General features: G+C 54.9%; 1 protein-coding gene across 1 annotated transcript; it reads left to right on the top strand.

Moving 5' to 3' along the window:
* The first annotated feature begins 24 nt into the window (after positions 1-24).
* Positions 25-19,236, top strand: ATP1A3 (ATPase Na+/K+ transporting subunit alpha 3). Its single transcript, XM_072968772.1, has 23 exons — positions 25-150; positions 4,138-4,227; positions 4,333-4,392; positions 4,572-4,775; positions 6,009-6,122; positions 6,236-6,370; positions 6,750-6,867; positions 6,995-7,263; positions 8,651-8,849; positions 8,927-9,036; positions 9,119-9,253; positions 11,127-11,319; positions 11,606-11,781; positions 11,867-12,003; positions 12,647-12,797; positions 12,918-13,086; positions 15,683-15,837; positions 15,914-16,037; positions 16,797-16,942; positions 17,509-17,639; positions 18,085-18,186; positions 18,416-18,507; positions 18,830-19,236. The coding sequence occupies exons 1-23, from the start codon at positions 145-147 to the stop codon at positions 18,856-18,858; spliced, it is 3,045 nt and encodes a 1,014-aa protein (XP_072824873.1). The 5' UTR covers positions 25-144; the 3' UTR covers positions 18,859-19,236.
* Positions 19,237-19,934: the final 698 nt, after the last annotated feature.

The following is a 19,934-nucleotide window of genomic DNA, read 5'->3' as shown; positions in this document are numbered from 1 at the left end:
GCTGACGGCCGGACGGACCCTCGGACCAAGGCGCGGGCGCTGCAGAGGCCCCCAGCCCGAGCCCGCGCCTGAGCCCTCCCTGAGGCCCCTGCCCCGGCCCCCGCCCCGCCCGCCCGCCCGCCCCTGTCCCCTGGAGCCGCCAAGATGGGGGTAGGTGCTCGGGCCGGCCAAGAGATGCGTGTGGGTGACACTGTGGGTCCAGTGACATTGGGTATCTGTGGGGGGCGGGGGCTCTGGGACCCCTGCTCTCCGGGACCCCGGTGCAGGACCCTGTGAGCCGGCTGACCCGGCCTGTCCGTGTGGTGTGTCTCTGGTTGAATGTGTCCCCGGGGCCCCGCGTGGGTCAGCGGGGGTCTGTGGCGCATGTTGGTATGTCCTTTGTGTGCGGGATCCGCGGGGCACGGACCGGCCCTCAGCATATCTGCCTGACCTAGTGCGGTTGCCTGCTCAGTCGTATGTGTGCGTGTGTGTGTGTGTGTGTGTGTGTGTGTGAGCTCCTGGCTGTCAAGCACTGCGGCACCGTTTGCCTACGATTGTGTGGCCTGGGTTGTGTCTGAGTGCCCACAACCATGTCTAGGTGTGTCTGAAAGCTGGTGTTTGTGTTTGGAGGTGTTGAAGCCTGTCTGCTTCCCTAGCCAGGTGGGGACAAGTCCAGACTATGGGGTGAGCACTAGATGACCTCTCTTTCTCCTTCCAGGCCTGCCTGGATGGGGAGGGTTCTGCAGTGTGGAGCAGCCTGGGGCTGCCGTGTGTGTCTAGCCCCTAATCTGGGGGGGCAGATATGGGGTGCTGGGAGGAGCAGGAGAGCCATGGCAGGGAGACTGAGTGCCTGGCTGAGGGTGTATGTGTGCAAATGCGTGTGTGTGCAGCTGGGGGAGGGTGGTGTTGTGCATGCCTGGCTATGCCCTTGCCTCCGTGTCCGTGTGTCCTTGTCTGTCTGTGAGTCTCTCCAGCAGATGCCGCCTCCTTCCCTGGCTGACCACCTGACCCCCGCTGCAGCCCTGGATTCCTCCCTGAGTGTCTGGGGCGGGGCCATAAGGGGTTGGGAAGGAGGGGAGTGGGCTGGGAGGGGTGGGATGAAGACAGAGAGAGGGTTGGGATGGGCGAGGCTAATGAAGAGGGAATATGAGGGGTGGGGAGAAAAATGGCGGATGAAGGCTGATGGGCCCAGGGATGGAAGTGGGGGATGGGGCTACAGATCTGTGGATTGGGGTGGGCAAGGGGGGAGGGGAAGAAGAATTGGGTGGGGAGAGGACAGGGAGAGAGAAGGGGGAGGTGGGAAACAGTGATGGCTTCCAGGTAAGTGAAAATGGAGGGGAAGCCGTGGGCAGATTGGAGGAGAGGACTGGGGCTAAGTGACTTAGAGAAGAAAGGAGGGGGTCTTAGGAAAAGACATGGGGACAGGAGGAGAAGTGAGGCACTTTAAACATGGGAGGCAGAGACTGAGAGGCAGAGACATAGAAAGGGGAAATGGGCAGACACAGAGAGATGCTCTGAAAGAGACATAGACAAAGAGAGACAGAGAGACATGGAAAGATAAAGAGAGACATGGGGGAGACATAAACATGGAGAGACAAAGAGAGAAACGGAGGCTAAGGTGAAGAGACCCAAGGACAGATGTTTCCTATCCAGAGACAACCAGAGGCGTCCTGAATGATAGCAAGAGGGAGCAGGGGGGAAAAAGAGGAGGTCTAGGGAGAGATGCTGAGCTGAGGCCTCAGACACCTTGAAAGGGGGAGGGAGAGGCTGGCTGAGGTGCAGAGGCTGCATGAGCTGGCGGGCGTCAGGGGAGGCAGACAGCATGGAAAATGGCGAGGAGCCGCAGAGGCAGGCTGCAGCGAGACAGGCGTGTCCCCCACCCTCGGAGGTGCTCCCGCCCCGCAGTGCGCCCATCTGGGCCTCCTGCCTTGACTGGGAAAGCCTCAGCTCCCCCTCCAACAGATGGAAGCCCGCCCCCAAGGGAGTCTGGTCATGGCAAGGGCAAGCGGGAGCCAAGGCTCGCCTGCCAGGGACTGGGGTATCCCAGCCCCTCCTCCCTCAGACCCAGGAATCTTGAGTCCCCAGCCCTAGGCCTCACAGGGACCCAAGCATCAGCTCCCCAGCCTTCCCTGGGTTTCAGGGGTGGGCAGCTGGTTTTCTCACCAAATTCTGCCAGGCCTCCATTTCTCTCCTCTCCTGCCTTCCCCCTCATTTCTTTAACTTGACCCCATCACGTTATATCTCCACTCTCCATCCTTGGGTCTACTTTGTGGAGTCTGAGACCCCTCCTGGGGCAAGGGGTGGAGGAGTGTCCTCCCTGTCCCCCAAAACTCTGTGTTTCCATGTCAGACGCAGTGCTGCTGCAGGGCTGGCGCAGGGCCAAGTCTCCCTCCCACCCCACGAAACCTTCTTAGGGGCTCGCAGGCCTCCAGGCTGCAGTAGCCCCCAGGCTCAGCCTCTGGGTCTGGGGGAAGACAGCAGGCAGCTCAGCCCTCTACAAGGTCACGAGGGGATTAGCGCTGAGCTGTGCTGAGCCTGGGATCCCAGCTTGGCCCTGGGCCCGTAGGATCTGTCAGCAGCCCTCTACCAGCACCCGGCCTCGCCCCACCCCTCCTGCCAGTCTCCGAGGACACTGACTCCCCATCTGCCCAGGCCCCCAAACTGGAACTTCAATTACTCCCCCTCACACTACATCCACTTCAAGCCACGGGCTCTGCCTCTTGCCCTACTGCACCCCAAATCCCAGCCAGCTCCTAGTCTGTCCTCCAGAGACCTAACTATGCCCACCCCCTGTTCAAACCTACTCATGGCTCCCACCCACTCCCAGGAGAGAGACTAAGGCCCACAGTTTGTCAATCCAGACCCTCAAGACTGACAGCATATCCAGCCGGACCACCATCCCTGTGCACAGCAGGCTGCCTCCAGACTGTTTTCCCAACTGTGACTAACATCTGGAGTGCCCTTTCCCCTTCCTTTCTGCCATGCCAGTGAAGTCTCCCAAGATTTTCTGGGTCCTTTGAGAGACAGAGACATCCATGGGGTTGGGGAAAAGAGCCAGACAGAAAAGACCAGGAGAGTGGCATATGGGGAGACCTGGAGCTGGAACAGAGGACAGAGATGCTGAGATGGACTCAGAGAGAGAGAGACAGGGATAGAGAGGAAGATGGAAGAGCGAGACTGTGAGAGATGATTGAAGCAGGAGAGACAGATAAGGAGAAACACACCAAGCATTACAGAGAAGGAGGAAGCCTGAGAAATGAAGACAGAGACACAGTGCCGGAGAAGCAGAGATAAGGATGGAGAAAGACATAGAGACAGAAAATATTGACACTTGGAGACAGTTTGAGATCCCAACACACCAACTTGGAAAGAGATAGGAACCCAGAGAGAACCCAGAGAGACAGATTCAGCCAGACTCGGGAAGAGTTCAAGAGATAAAGACAGATATTGTATGAGACAGAAAACATAAAGAACCAGAGATCAGAGGGAGACAAAATTATAGAGAGATACACGCAGAGAGACTCAGACAGAGAGAAAGACAGACAGCACAAAATGGTGAGGGAGGGAGAGATCAATGAAACAGCCACAGAGATACAGAGATACACACAGATGCAGAGATGGAGAGATAAGAGGTACAAGGAGACAGAGAGAACCAAACTAGAATAAGGCAGAGAGGCATAGAGGCCTGGAGAGGCAGATCCAGAGAGAGAGACAGATAGACAAAAAAAGATACATGGAGAGAAAGACAGACACAGTGAGAGACAGACACTCATGGAGGTGGGGCAGGCCCAGGGAGAGAGGGAAGGAGACAGAAAGAGACACACAGATAAAAAGACTCGGAGACTGAAAGGGAGAGACCCACAGAGAGAGAGAGAGAGGCACAGACAGATCCAGAGACCCTCAGGGACAGAGACTGAGAGATACACAGAGCCAGAGACGAGGAGGCCAAAGGGAAGAGATGAGACTTGGGAGTTCTGAGAGACACCCAGAGCCAGAGGGAAGCCCAGAGACACAGGGCAGAGACAGACTGAGACCCAGAGTCAGCCCCTGGCCAGAGTCACAGCTGCACAGACAGGCACACAGGGCCGGTGTCCCCTCGTAACCCCTTCTCGCCCGCAGTCTGGTGGCTCTGACAGCTATCGTGTCGCCACCTCGCAGGACAAGAAAGATGACAAGGGCTCGCCCAAGAAGAACAAGGGCACCAAAGACCGCCGGGACCTGGATGACCTCAAAAAGGAGGTGGCAATGGTAAGTCCCGCCCCCTGCACCCGCGTGCCCTCCCAGAGCAGGCCCCACCCGCCAGGCCAGGCCTCCAGGGCACTCACCTGATCCCCTCAAACTCCTGTTCCTCAGACAGAGCACAAGATGTCAGTGGAAGAGGTCTGCCGGAAATACAACACGGACTGTGTGCAGGTGCGGCCGGGAGCGAGGGAGGAGGGTTTGAGGGAGCAGGGGGCTGGGTGCTGAGACTCCTGGGTCCGAGGGAGTAGGGAACAAGAAGCCGTGACTCCCGGGTGCCTGGGGGTGCTCATGAAGTGTTGGGGCACCAGGGTTGCTCCAGGAGGGTTCTGTGTGAGTCCTGTGTCCCCCAGGGTCTGACCCACAGCAAAGCCCAGGAGATCCTGGCCCGCGACGGGCCTAACGCGCTCACACCGCCACCGACCACCCCGGAGTGGGTCAAGTTCTGCCGCCAGCTCTTTGGCGGCTTCTCAATCCTGCTGTGGATCGGGGCCATCCTCTGCTTCCTGGCCTACGGCATCCAGGCAGGCACCGAGGACGATCCCTCCGGGGACAATGTGAGTGCCCTACCCTGAGCAAGGGCTCGTACATTTAGGGACACTTATGCACGCCCCATTTCTCCCCATCCCTTTAGACCCTTCCAACCCAATTTCCAACTTTTTCTCATCTAATTTTCACAATCACCCAGTGAGAGAACCAGAGAAAGTATGAGGAAAACCTGGGGCTCAGAAAGGCCAAGTAATTTGTCCAAGGTCACACAGTAGAAAGTATGAGCTGGAGCTCCATCCCAAAACTGTGTGACCTCAGTGGCCTTGGGGATGGTCATGGCCTGAAGGATACCCAAAGAATGAGTGGGCCCACACAGACACCCAAGCACACCCACCTGCTGATCCGTCAGGACCCATCCACCCAACACAGGGTACACACACCGTCTCAACACACACCATGCCCATAAACCCAGACCCACATTCTGACTACATGGAGATCCTCATGTGCACACACACACATGCACGTGTACACACTAGTGCAGAGAGTCAATGCAGACAGTCACACTTGCACACAGGTTTAAACGTGGCAGCCTAATTCAGACACACGGGCACAGACAGACACTGACTGACAGACAGACACAGGAACTCAAACACACACAGAGTTACAGGCATAACCTGGTGACAGACAGAGAGACATGAGAATCAAGCATAGGCAGTATTCTCAGAAATTAACTAAACACGCTATTGGAAATGAATCTAAAAAAGAATATATATATATATCTGAATCACTTTGCTATACACCTGAAACTAACACAACTTTGTAAATCAACTATACTTCAATTAAAAAAAAACCCAAACAGGCAAACAGACAGACCTAGAGTCTCAGACCTACGCAGACCAACAGAGACAGAGACAGAGATCCACATACGGAGACTCCAACACAAATAGTCCCACACATTTAAAGCCAGACATGCAGACATACAGACAGGCATACTGACCTTAACACAGACAGACACATGGACAGACAATAGCATACACTTAGATTCTCTAACACAGGTAGGAAGACAGACAGACAGACCTACAAAATAGAGATGGACAGACCCAGAGGCTCAAACATACTCATGTTCAGAAAGAGGGACTCAAGCATGCACAGGCAGACAGACACACAGACCCTCCAATGGATACAACCTGAGGTCAGACACAGAAATGACTCAAAACTCCCTTCCCAGATTCCACAGATCTTGGGGTGGGGCTGGTGGGGAGTTGCTCCAGGGCAGGCTGTGATGCCATGTCTCCCCACAGCTGTACCTGGGCATCGTGCTGGCGGCTGTGGTCATCATCACCGGCTGCTTCTCCTACTACCAGGAAGCCAAAAGCTCCAAGATCATGGAATCCTTCAAGAACATGGTTCCCCAGGTGAGGGGTGCCCAGGAAGGGACCAGGTGGGGGTTGACAGGTGGGTAAGGCCATGCCAAATGAACCCAGGTAGAGGGAGGCAGGGAGGTGACTCTTCTTCATCCCTCCCCCAGCAAGCCTTGGTGATCCGGGAAGGTGAGAAGATGCAGGTGAACGCTGAGGAGGTGGTGGTTGGGGACCTGGTGGAGATCAAGGGCGGAGACCGAGTCCCAGCTGACCTGCGCATCATCTCAGCCCATGGCTGCAAGGTGGGCCTGGGGCTTGGGAGCCAGCTCTGCCCTTTCTGGAATGGCCCAGGACTTTAGACCCCAAGCCTTTCCTCCCCCAGGGCCCAGGAGTCCAGGCCCCCTCCTCCCTCAGATCCAGTACCCCTGACCTCCAGCCCCTCCTCCCTCAGACCCACAGGTACTTTAGATCTTGGCAAGAAGCCGTGTACCCTCCCCACCTTCAGGAGCCCAACCTCTGTCCTTCCAGACACCAGGAACCATGACTTCTAGCTGTGATCTCCAGGGACACAGGCTTCAGCCTCATTAACAAAACAAACATACAAAACTCTTGAAATCTCCTCTGGAGAAATGCCCTTTGACTCCAGGCCAGGGGCTGATCCCTGTCTTCTGTGCACTCCAGGTGGACAACTCCTCCCTGACCGGCGAATCAGAGCCCCAGACCCGCTCCCCCGACTGCACACACGACAACCCCTTGGAGACTCGGAACATCACCTTCTTTTCCACCAACTGTGTGGAAGGTGAGGCGGGGGGCAGTGCGGGCACCCAGGTGGGGCTGAGCTGGTCCAGTCAGAGGCACATGCATTAGGGGCTCATGGTCCCTCTGAACCTCACCAAGCCTCAGCCCTGTCCCCTCTGTCCCCACAGGCACGGCTCGGGGCGTGGTGGTGGCCACAGGTGACCGCACCGTCATGGGCCGCATTGCCACCCTGGCTTCGGGGCTGGAGGTGGGCAAGACACCCATCGCCATTGAGATCGAGCACTTCATCCAGCTCATCACCGGCGTGGCCGTCTTCCTGGGCGTCTCCTTCTTCATCCTCTCTCTCATTCTTGGATACACTTGGCTTGAGGCTGTCATCTTCCTTATCGGCATCATCGTGGCCAATGTCCCAGAGGGCCTGCTGGCCACTGTCACTGTAAGGCCCGGACCTCTGGGTCTGAGGGAGGAGGGGGCTGGGGGCCTGATGGCAATGATCTTTTTTTTTTCTTTTTTGGTGGGAGGAGGTAATTAGATTTTTTTTTTTTTTTATTTATAGAGGAGGTACTGGGGATTGAACCCAGGACCTCGTGCATGCTAAGCACACGCTCTACTGCTTGAGCTATACCCTACCCCCCTCCCCATGGCAACGATCTTGACTGCAACTTGGGCATCAAGGGCGGAGCCTCCCAGATATTGAATGAGGAGGGTCCTGGGACTCAAACAGCCTCATTAACAAAACAAACAAAAGTCTTGAGAACACTGCCAGTCAGAAAGGACTAACCATTCTATCACTTTTTTTGTATATATAGATATATTTTTCAATTGAAGTATAGTCAGTTTACAGTATGTCAATTTCTGGTGTACAGCACAATGCTTCAGTCATACATGAACATACATATATTCGTTTTCTTATTCTTTTCTCATCCTATCACTTTTGAAGTTAAGTTACGAAATTAAGATGCACACTTCGTGGTAAAAAGTCTAAAGAACGCATTAAAATAGTACATTAAAATAGGTAATAAAATAACAGTCCCGACCCGCTGCCCAGCCACCAGCCTGGCCTCCGGAAGTGGGCCCTCCTCACTGCTCCCGGCAGAGGTGGGCATATGGCTTTGTGTGTAGTAAACATTTTCAGGGTACATAGAAGGGATCAGCCTAGGAATTCTAGTCTGTGCCTTGATTCTTTCACTTAACATGTCCTGCAAAGTTTTCTATATTAGCACATTCAAAGCTACTCTGTGTCAAAGGCCTTTTTCTGATACGAACTATACACACAATAGCTGCAGATATGAACGTACAGCCTCATGAGTCAGAGCCCACTGAGCACAACCCAGATCGAATTCCCCAGAAGCCCCCTCAAGACCTCATTCAGCCCCTGCCCCCAGCCCAAGGCTTACCCCTAGAATAGCCTGGCTCCTAACAGCGTAGCTGTTGTACTTCACATTGGTGGAATCATTCAGCAGGAACTCTTGTTCCTGGCTCTCTTTTGCTGAACGTTATGTTTCTGACCTTTACCCATGCAGTTGTAGGCAGCAGGCGCTTGTTCTTTTTCGTTGTATTCCATCTTTTATTCCACAGTTTAACTGTCCCTTCTGCTGTTAGTGGACATTTGGGTTGTTACTGAATGTTACTACTATGAACACTGTAGTGTATTTCTCTGGGGTGCATCTGAGCCCATTGCTGTGGGTCTGTACCTTGGGTAGAATTGCTGGGCAACACCCCATTCTTTGCCCAGGATTCTCTCTGGGCTGGGCAGTTGTGTTGCTGGTCTGACCTTGCTGCTCAGCTCTACCTGTGACTTGCCACCCTTGCACGCACCCCAGGTGTGTCTGACACTGACTGCCAAGCGCATGGCTCGGAAGAACTGCCTTGTGAAAAACCTGGAGGCTGTAGAGACCCTGGGCTCCACATCCACCATCTGCTCGGACAAGACAGGGACCTTGACCCAGAACCGCATGACGGTCGCCCACATGTGGTTTGACAACCAGATCCATGAGGCTGACACCACTGAGGACCAGTCAGGTGAGGGTGGGACCCAGGTGGAGACCGAGGGTGCCTAGCCCTCAGGGGCCCCCAGCCCTGACTAGTGCCTCCTTCAGGGACTTCGTTCGACAAGAGCTCACACACCTGGGTGGCCCTGTCCCACATCGCTGGGCTCTGCAACCGTGCCGTCTTCAAGGGAGGTCAGGACAACATCCCTGTGCTCAAGGTGGGTCCAGCCTCCCACTCACCTCAGCCCCGCCCCTGCCCACTCTGTGTGGCTCTGCTCTGACGGCCCTCTCTCCTCCCAGAGGGATGTGGCCGGGGATGCCTCCGAGTCTGCCCTGCTCAAGTGCATCGAGCTGTCCTCCGGCTCCGTGAAACTCATGCGTGAACGCAATAAGAAAGTGGCCGAGATTCCCTTCAACTCCACCAACAAATATCAGGTACCCTGGTCTCTCCAGGAGAGCCGGCCTGGACTCACTTTCCCTATGATGCCCCTAAAGCAGTCAGCTCTGCCCACTGCCCTCCTGCTTTGGGCAAGTTACTAATTTTCCTATAGCCTCAGTTACCCCATCTGTAAAATGGGAATAATAGTATCCACTGAGTTGGGAGAGGAACAGACCCAGGAGCGAGAGCAAGGTCTCTGTTGGCGTGGGAGGCAGAGGAGTAAAGATCTTCCTGCAGCAGCGTGGGAACCAGCCTGAGATCTCATTCATTCATTCAACAAATATGTTTTTGAGGAGCCACCATGCATCAGAGGCACCTGTTTCAGGTGCTGGGAATACACACAGCAGTGAGGGAAACAGTGCAGTCCCTCCTCTCATGGAATTTGCACTCGAGTGCAAGGAGACAGACAATGACAAAGGCATGAGGACACGAGGAAATTTGGAATATGTCAGCCAGTCATCATGCTGAGGGAGGGAGCCCTGCAGGTGTCTGGGGGGCAGTAGCCACTGTATGTGCAAAGGTCCTGAGGCAGGAATGTGTTGTATCTGAACAATAGCCAGGGAATGTGGAGCCAGGGAGCATGGTGGGAGGCAAGAGCAATGGGTGCTGGGCCAGGTCCCATTGGGCCTTGTGGGCTTTGGGCTGCGGACATGACTTGGGTGTGACCCTGATGGGGACATGAGCCGTGGAGCAGAGGAGAGCTGGAACCTGACACATTTTTTAAAAAACAGCTTTATTGGAGATACAGTTCACATACCACAGATCACCCACTGAAAGTGTGTAATCCAACACTTAGTATGTTCACAGTAAAGTCATCTATACAGTCAGTTTTAGGACACTTTCATCACCTCAAAAACCAACCTCACTCTCCTTGGCTGTTGTTTTCCTTCCTCCCCCATCTCCCCCAGCCCTAGGCAACCACAGTCTACTTCCTGTCTCTCCACATTTGCCTATTCTGGACATTTCATACAAATGGAATCGTACAGCATGTGACCTTCTGTGTCTGGCTACTCACTTAGCATCATGTTTTCAAGTTTCCACCATGTTGTAGTGTGGATCAAAGCTTCATTCCTTTTTATGGCTGAATAACATTGCATCGTGTTGGCTATTCCACATTCTGATTATCTGTTATCTGCCAATGGACCTTTGGGTTATTCGCGCCTTTCAGCTGTGATGAATAATGCCTCTGTGAGCACTGGCCTGCAAGTTTTTGTGTGGACATAGTTTGCATGTCTCTTGAGTGGATACCAGGGAATTGTTGGCTTATATGATAACTCTACATTTAATCTTTTGGGGGACTGTTAGACTGTTTTCCAAAGTGGCTTCACCATTTTTCACTGACTTTCATATTTTAAAAGATCCTCCTGGCTTCTGTGGGGAGGGAAGAGCAGAGATTCAGTGTGCAGGCTGCTGTGATATTTCATGGGAGAGATGGTGGTGGCCAGACGAGGGGCAGGGGAGGTGAGAAGAGGTCAGAATCTGGGTACTTCAGAGGCGAGCTGACCAGATTCGGTGATGGGTCAGATGCAGGATGAGAGGTTGTCAGGCAAGGCAAAGAGAGAGGCACATATCCTAAGGATCCCTGAGATTTCTGTGAGAGACACTCAGAGGGGCAGAGATATCTGTGAGACAGAGAGATAGAAACGGGCAGGGATGAGCAGAGATCTCTATGAGACAGTTGGAGAAACAGGTAATGATCTCTTGGGTAGAGAGATTTGGGCAGTTCCCTCTGGGGAAGCACAGCAGTGGTCTGTCCTGGCACGGTCTGTCTGGGCAAGGTGGTAGGGGGGTCCTCTCCCCCATCTGGGTGTGAGCAGCCTCCAGGTCCCTTTGAGGCTCAGTCACCTCTGCCCTCTGCTCTGCCTACAGCTCTCCATTCACGAGACCGAGGACCCCAATGACAACCGGTACCTGCTGGTGATGAAGGGTGCCCCTGAGCGCATCCTGGACCGCTGCTCCACCATCCTGCTGCAGGGCAAGGAGCAACCGCTGGATGAGGAGATGAAGGAGGCCTTCCAGAATGCCTACCTCGAGCTCGGTGGCCTGGGCGAGCGTGTGCTTGGTGCGCACTGTGGTTGGAGGGATGCTGAGTTAGGGCAGGGGCCTGGCTAGCTCTGGGGACCCCTTGAGGGTAAAGAGGGATGTGATACTGCCCAGAGCCTGGCTCAGAATAGGGCCTCCCAGGATGCACCATGAATGAGTGAATGAGAGAGGAAGGCATCTTTTGGAAATGAGTGTTGACTGACTGTCCGACCAACTGAGGAGCCTGACTGCTGGGACCAGGAGCTGTGGGTGGGAGGCAGGGAGGACCGAGGCTGGAGCCCCCGTGCCCCCCATCCCTGCACCAGGTTTCTGCCATTACTACCTGCCCGAGGAGCAGTTCCCTAAGGGCTTTGCCTTCGACTGCGATGACGTGAACTTCACCACCGACAACCTCTGCTTCGTGGGCCTCATGTCCATGATCGACCCTCCCCGGGCGGCCGTCCCTGATGCTGTGGGCAAATGCCGCAGTGCAGGCATCAAGGTGTGGCCCGGGACAGCTGGGGAGGCAGGGCCAGGGCCCCAGGGGCCAGTGGTGAGGCTGGACCATTTCCCCGTGATGCCTGCAGGTTATCATGGTCACGGGTGATCACCCCATCACCGCAAAGGCCATTGCTAAGGGCGTGGGCATCATCTCCGAGGGCAATGAGACTGTGGAAGACATCGCAGCCCGGCTCAACATTCCCGTCAGCCAGGTCAACCCCCGGTGAGCCCTTCCCGCCTGGCTCAGGTCCCTCTGGGACTGCAGCTCCCCCTCCTCCTGGGCCTCCTCTGCTGACTCAGCACCTGGGTCCCATTCCTCTTCCATTATGAGGATGGGCAGCCTGGTGTTGTACCGCGTGGGGTTAGCAAGGTGTAGGTTTGCATCCCCGCCTAGCCACGTATGTGCTGTGTGACCTTGGGCGAGTCATTTAGCCTCCCTGAGCCTCAGTTTCTTCCTCTCTAAGATGAGCTGCAAGCAATTCCCACTTGAGAGGATTCTATGAGATCCTGTATTTCTGTGTCCATCCTTCTGTCTTCCAGTCTGTCTTTTTTGTCTTTGTCTCATTTCTGTTCTGACTTCCTTAGTTTTCCCATCTTCTTGCCTCTCTCTGTGTCTGTCTCCATTTCCTAATTGTCTGCATATCTCTGTTCCTCTAAATCCGCTGTCCCAAAGTTCTTCCTGAGGTCTGCCCTCCATCCCTCCTACTGCAGCCCCTCTCCTCCCGTTTCCCTTGGTTTCTGACCGCCCCCAGAGCCTCTGTCTCCCTCTCAGAGCCTGGTGCTCTGCCTCTCCTGTCTGTGAGTCTGTCCATCAGGCATCGCTGCACCACACCCCACGTGTCCTGACCACTCTCTGCTCTTCCCAGGGATGCCAAGGCTTGTGTGATCCACGGCACTGACCTCAAGGACTTCACCTCTGAGCAAATCGACGAGATCCTGCAGAACCACACTGAGATCGTCTTTGCCCGCACTTCCCCCCAGCAGAAGCTCATCATTGTGGAAGGCTGTCAGAGACAGGTGGGCTCGGGCTGGGGTCCCTCAAGGGAGGGGGCAGGACGCCTGCACTCCTGGGTCCTTGAGGAGGAGGGGGCGGGGGGCCAGGCCTGTGGGCGTCATCCTCACCCTCTCTCCCTCCAGGGAGCCATCGTGGCTGTGACTGGGGATGGCGTGAACGACTCCCCCGCCCTAAAGAAGGCGGACATTGGGGTGGCCATGGGCATTGCCGGCTCTGACGTCTCCAAACAGGCTGCAGACATGATTCTGCTGGACGACAACTTTGCCTCCATCGTCACGGGTGTGGAAGAGGGTGAGTGAGTTGGCCACGATGGCCCTGGAGACTGGGATCCCTGTGTGAGGCCAGAGAAAGGCAAGGGGCAGCGGATGCACCGCAGGGAGACCGTGGAATCCCACAGGCCCCTGGCACAGCCTGAGCTTGTCCTTTTCAGTTTTCCTCCCCTGCTTGGGGTCAGGGGCTCCCAAGGAGTAAGGACTGAGCCAAAGCACTTCTGGGCCCCTGTGTCACCCAGTGAAGGCCCAGTCTGGTGGGCAAGGCAGGCTTGGAAGCATTTTTAAAAAATACTTGTAAGTGTAACCTCAGGGAAGCAGAGGGTCCTGCGGGATGAGGCCCCTCATCCAGCATGGAGTCAGGGTCCAAGGAAACTTCCCCAGGTGGCCCTGGGTCTCTGTGCCAAGTCCCCAGGGCCATGTGGGAATTTCCAGGAAAGGGAGTGGCAGGCAGAGGTAAGGCCATGTGAAGGAGCTGTTGTGTGAGGACCTGGTGTCTCTGGCAGGGCTGCTGGAAGCCCAGGCCTCAGGGCCACTGGGCACTGCTTCCATCTGTGGCCACATCCGGGACTTGTTCATATTCAGTTTTATTCTGATCATCAAAGTCATTTGTGGGGGGAGGGTGTGGCTCAAGTGGTAGAGCCCATGCTTAGCATGCATGAGGTCCTGGGTTCAATCCCCAGTGCCTCCATTAAAAAACAAATAAATAAATAAACCTAATTACCTCCCCCCACCAAAAAAAATGTTTTTAAATGTCATTCATGATAATGATAGAAAATGTAGAAGAGCATTAAGAAGAAAATTGGAACCGCCCATAACCTCACCATCCAGAGGTAATCACCGTGCATGCTGTGGTGCTTTTCCTCCAGCCTCCCGCTCCCCTTTGGAATGTCCCTGGTGTAAAAAATAATTCACGATAAGAGAAAATTCAAACAGTAAAGCTAAGCCTAGAATGTCAAATTAAAGGTTCTTATGCCTTGTCTCCTATGACCCAGAGAACACATGGTTAACTCTTTCTTATCCCCCAAGACATCCTCTATGTGTCTGCAAGGCACATACTCACAGACACACACGTTCACGCCTCCTGGACATTTATTAGGCTCACCTTGCGCATCATGCCAGGTGCTGGAGATTCAGCTGTGAGCAAAGCAGACACAGTCCCTGTCCTCAAAGAGCTAGGAGAGACAGCCTTCCACAAGTGAACACATCATACCAAGTGCTGAAAAGAAAACAAGCAGGGTGCTATGATAGATAAGAACAGAGGTCCTGACTAGATAGGAGGGACAAGGAAGGTCTCCCTGAAGTGGGAAAAAAAAAAAACCCAAAGTTTAACTTCCAGAAAGGGAAACTCCAGGTATACCCAAAAGCAGAGCAAATGGCACAGTGACACTCTGTGTCACCATCACCCAGCTGCCACAGTTCTCAGCTCATGGACCATCTTGTTTAGTCTCAACACACGCACTGGATTATGTTGACACACACTTAAGTCATCCTCTCACCCATAAATATTTTAGGATGAGACCCCAGTACTTTGTGATGATCAGCAAATTGCAGGGAAATAGCAGGTGTGAACAACCAGATGCCTTATTTTTACACAAAGGTGATCAAACCATCCATACCATAGGTACCACGGTGCAGCCTGCCTTTCTGGTCCTTCTCAATGACACACCTTGCTGCCCATCTGCACATGGGGGAAAGTGGAGGGAGGGGCTGGCCGGATTCTTCTGCAGTTTCTTTCTACCTTATACACACTATACTGATTGAATCTTTACTGGGATATGAGATGCATACATAAGTCAGGAAGCTTTACTTTTTACACACACATGCACCCACACACCCACCAGATCCCGATCAAGGTAGAGAATGTTTCCAGCCTCCCGTTAGGGTTTCATCATGCCCCCTCCAGTCTATATCCCCTCTCCCAGACATAACCACTATCAGCACCATCGATTAGTTTTGAACCTCTTCTAAGTGGAATCATGTAATACAGATGCTTCTGTGTCTGGCTCCTCTTTTCACTCAACGTAACATCCATGAGATTCATCCGTGGAGTTGGGAGTGTCAAGAGCTCATCCTTTTGCTTGCTGGGTGGTATTCTGTTGTATGGATGGACCACAGTTTACTTATCTACTTACCTACTGATGGCCAGTGGGTCAGTTCTGGGTTTTGGCTATTATAACCAATGCTATGGTGAACATTCTTATACTTAAAACATTCATTTCTCTTGGGTCTAAACCTAGAAGTAGGCTATAGGGTAGGGGATGTTTAACTTTAATAGAAACTGTCAAAGAGTCTTCCAGAGTGGTTGTATTTCGAGAACATTTGAACAGGGGCAACATGATTGGATGTCTGTGTGGAAAGGTGGGCAGTGGGGGAATGGATTAGAAAGGATGCATGGTGAGGAGAGTGTAGCTCAGTGATAGAGTGCAGGCCTAGCATGCATGAGGTCCTGGGTTCAATCCCCAGTACCTCCATTAATAAAAAAGTAAACAAACTTTATTACCTCCCCTCCTCCCCCAAAAAAGAAAGAAAGGATGCATGGACTTGGCAGGGAAGGGGCAGAGGGAATAGGGCGCCCTTGTATGGGTGCCAAGGTCTGAACCTGCCCCTGCTAACAGGCCGCCTGATCTTTGACAACCTGAAGAAGTCCATCGCCTACACCCTGACCAGCAACATCCCTGAGATCACGCCCTTCCTGCTGTTCATCATGGCCAACATCCCACTGCCTCTGGGCACCATCACCATCCTCTGCATCGACCTGGGCACTGACATGGTGAGCCTTGGCCACCCGGGGCCCCAGGAGGGCAGGGTCCCCCACTTCCCCAGCTCACTCGGCCTTTCCTGCCCAGGTCCCTGCCATCTCGTTGGCGTACGAGGCTGCCGAGAGTGACATCATGAAGAGACAGCCCAGGAACCCGCGCACTGACAAGCTGGTCAACGAGAGGCTCATCAGCATGGCCTACGGGCAGATCGGTGAGGACCCGGGGACCCCAGCTCACTGTGACTGGATGCCCAGGGCCTGGAGCAGTGCCTGGCCTACCGTGGGCACTCAGAACCCACGTGTTGAGTGAGTGGAGTGAAAAGTAGGATTTTGGAGGTTTGGAAGAAGTGACCTGAAGGTGGGTGGTGGTCACCAAGGTGGGGCTGGCGCAGGTGGAGGGAAGGCCTGGGGCTGCATCCGGGGAGCACATGGGAAATTAGCGGCAGATCAGGGCTGGCCCCAGGACGGCCACTCCACTGCTCCACCCCCCTCCATGATGGGAAGGGAATGACAGCCTGTGTGTGAGCTCTCTGAGGGCAGGAGCAAGCCCCACCCTGCCTCCCTCCTGGAGGTAAGGTGTGCAGAGCCCCGTCATTGGGAGAGTGCCAGCAAGCAGAGGCTTCATGCTGGTGGTCAGAGGTCTGCGGAGGCCTTTCCTGCATAGCGAGTCCTCAGGGACTTCCCGATGTCCAGGTGGCCTGGGTCAGGTGGCAAGGAGCCTCCAGGTTTTCCATCTCAGGAGAGCCCCCTCCCCGAGGCTTCTGCCCCCAGGGGGCCCATCTAGGTGCCCGCCACCAGGTGGCACCCTCAGGTGGCCCTCTGGGAGCCCAGCCCTGGATAATGCTCAGGCAAGAGGACCAAGGGAGCCTATTGTCCTCTAGATGCAGATCTCAAGGAGTCTCAGAGGCGCCCTGGGCTGGCTGCTGGTCCCCACCTGAGTCTCTGTGCATCTCCCTTCTCTCCTCCCCCAGGAATGATCCAGGCTCTTGGTGGCTTCTTCTCCTACTTTGTGATCCTGGCAGAAAATGGCTTCTTGCCCGGCAACCTGGTGGGCATCCGGCTGAACTGGGACGACCGCACCGTCAATGACCTAGAGGACAGTTACGGGCAGCAGTGGGTAAGTGGGGTTGGGCCTCACAACACGGCTGGGAGTCTCCCAGGCAGCATCCCTGCCCACAGCATCCTGGGCCAGGGCAAGCTGTCCCAGCCATGCACCGGCTGCTTCCTACGATGACCCCTCTGCCCCAGGGGTGGCATCAAGACCCTTGACGGCCACAAGGGGCCTCCTGGCACTCTTGCCCCAGCCCATGTGTGTCCCCCACCTGTGTCCCCGTGTCCACTGGCGATGCTCTCTGTCCTGCCTGGCAACCCTCTTCTCTGTCTCTGTGTGTCCCTTCGAAGCCCAGCTGGAGTCCCCTTGGGAGGCCCTCAGGGTCCCTGGTCCACAGCTGAGGTCACCATTAACCTGTCTTCTCCCTTGTACATTTCCCGACTCTTCCGCTGGGGCTCTGAGCTACAGAAGGAAGACACGTGTGAGGCCCTGGGGACCCCATCTGGACAGGGTCCCCGCTTTGCTCTGGAAACCCTTGCAGGGGTGCAGACAAGGAGCACGCGGGCCTGGAGTGAGGGCTGGGCTGCAGTCACACTGACTGCTGTCCTGCATGTGTGTCTTTGCCCCTGCAGACGTATGAGCAGAGGAAAGTGGTGGAGTTCACATGCCACACGGCCTTCTTTGTGAGCATAGTGGTTGTCCAGTGGGCCGATCTGATCATCTGCAAGACACGGAGGAACTCCGTTTTCCAGCAGGGCATGAAGTGAGGGCCGCGGGCGCTGGGTGCTGGGCGCTGGGCACTGCTCTCTGTCCCGCCCATATGTCTGTCTGTGTGTTTCAGTTTTACCTCTGAGTTGGTTTTCACATCTATCTATCTTGGATTCTCTCTCAGTCTGTCTGTGTGTGTGTGTGTGTGTGTTGGGAGAGGGGGTACTGGGGGGTACTGGGGTGTCCCTGGGTCCCTTCCCAGATCTGCTTCATCTTTTTATACTCCTGCCTGTCTATGGGTCACTCTGTCTGTCTTTCTGCCTTTATCTTTCAGTGTCACCATCTCCCTGGATCTGTCTTTGCCTCTGTGCCTCTTTTTGTCTCCACCTCTGTGTGTCTCCATGTCTGTTTCCCTCTGTCTGCCTTTGGGTGTCCTCTGTCTCTGTGGGGTGGTGGTGCTGGGTGGGGTTCTCTGGGTCCAGCCCTGCCTGTGCCTCCAGGAACAAGATCCTGATCTTCGGGTTGTTTGAGGAGACAGCCCTTGCTGCCTTCCTGTCCTACTGCCCTGGCATGGACGTGGCCCTTCGCATGTACCCTCTCAAGTGAGTGCCCCCTCCCCAGGTACCACCTGCTCCAGGATCCTCTGAGGAGCCCCATGGTCCTCTGAGACCCCAGCCCGCAGCCATGGCAGGGCACCCCTCACCTGTGGGCACGGAGAACCAAGGGAGAATCCTCCTGTCCAGTGCGGCCCCTCCTATATTCTGGGACTCTGCCTCTGTGTCCCCCATCACAGCCCCACACTGACGCCCTCCTGCTCTCCTGTCTCTGCAGGCCCAGCTGGTGGTTCTGTGCCTTCCCCTACAGTTTCCTCATCTTCGTCTACGACGAGATCCGCAAACTCATCCTACGCAGGAACCCCGGGGGTGAGGGGCTAACTGCTAGGGTAGCCGGGGAGGCCGGGGGACAGGACCAGGGCAGCTGGAGGGGTGGCAGGAGCGGCACTGGGATGACTTGGATGCTGACCTCACTCTCTCTGTCTCCCCCGCCCTCCTCCCTTCGGCATTGTCTCTCCGACCCCTTTCCCACTCTTTTCTCTCTCCCTGTCTCTCTGGGTCGCCTCCTTTCCGTGTCTTTCCCTGTGCCTCTGCCCCTTTCGGTTCCTTCCCGTGCCCCTGTCTCTCTCTTTGTGCTGCTGTCCATGCCTGTCTCTCTCATCTCTGTCTCTTTCCGCCTTTGTCTCTCCAGGTTGGGTGGAGAAGGAAACCTACTACTGACCTCAACCCCACCACAACCACATCGCGGTCTCTTCCCTGCCCCGCCCCCCAAGCCCAGGACAGCCCACTCCAGTCCCCACCCATTTTGTATTCTGGGGGAAGGGGCCCTCTCTCCCCGTGGCCCCACCTCGCCCCCCCCAGGTTATCACCCGCCTCCTTCCCTCTCCACCACCTCTGGCTGGCTTCTCTCCTCGCCCCAACCCGCCCCCTGCCTCTCTCCTCTCTCTTTTGTGTGTGTCTGTTCTTCTCCCTCTCCTCACCCCTGCTTCCCAGCCTCCTCTCGACCCCCTCCCTGGGCTCTTTTTTACTCCCCCTTCACCCCCTGGCTGATGCCATCTCTGGTTCTGGACAATTATCAAATATATCAGTGGGGAGAGAAGCGGTGTGTGTGTCGTGCTTCTTTTCTGGCCCAGGGGCGTGGGCAGGGCGGCATCCCCTGGGCTGGCCCCCGTGGCTGGGTGATTCACGAAACCCCAGGAATTTAGCCTCACAGGAGCTTGGGAGTCATGGAATCTCGAAGACATCAAATCATGGAGTTTTAGATCCAACAAGAGTTAGAGTGACAGCAGCTTGAATTCACCAGGTGATGGGATCCTGGGATCAGAACAGGGAAGCGGAAGAGAATCCAAATCTGTGTCCTCTCTTATTAGAGAGGACCCTGGGGAGGCGATGATAATGTGCTAATGATTCACTGAGAACCTACTCTGTGCTCTGCCCTCTTCTAAGCACTCTACGTGTATTAGCTCATTTAATCCTCACAAGGCACAGAGAGGGAAAGTGACTTGCTCAAGGTCACACAGCTGAGAGATGACAAATCTGGGATTTGAACCTAGGCTGCCCAAGCTCTAAGTCGCTATGCTCTTCTTCCTCTTTTTGTTGAGATAAACTTTCATACAGTGAAGTGCACAAATCTCAAGGGCACAGCTCAAGGATTTAAAAAATTACATCCATGGACCCACCATCCATATTAAGGTATGGAATGTTTCCATCCACCTGGAAAGTTCTGCTGATCAGATTTCTGTCACCATTCTTTAGTGTGCCTGTCCTTGGGCTTTGTAGAAATGAAATCTTACAGC

Source organism: Vicugna pacos, chromosome 9 (genome assembly GCF_048564905.1).
Source record: "Vicugna pacos chromosome 9, VicPac4, whole genome shotgun sequence".
NCBI classification, from domain to species: Eukaryota; Metazoa; Chordata; class Mammalia; order Artiodactyla; family Camelidae; genus Vicugna; species Vicugna pacos.
The sequence above is the reverse complement of the archived record's forward strand: the minus strand, read 5'-3'. Positions and strand labels throughout refer to the sequence as shown.

Excerpts from the sequence above, each read along its gene's own strand:
- ATP1A3 (XM_072968772.1), top strand. Across the intron at positions 11,320-11,605 it reads CCTGGGCGAGCGTGTGCTTG|GTTTCTGCCATTACTACCTG; the intron begins GTGCGCACTGTG and ends TCCCTGCACCAG. Across the intron at positions 15,838-15,913 it reads TCGACCTGGGCACTGACATG|GTCCCTGCCATCTCGTTGGC; the intron begins GTGAGCCTTGGC and ends TTTCCTGCCCAG.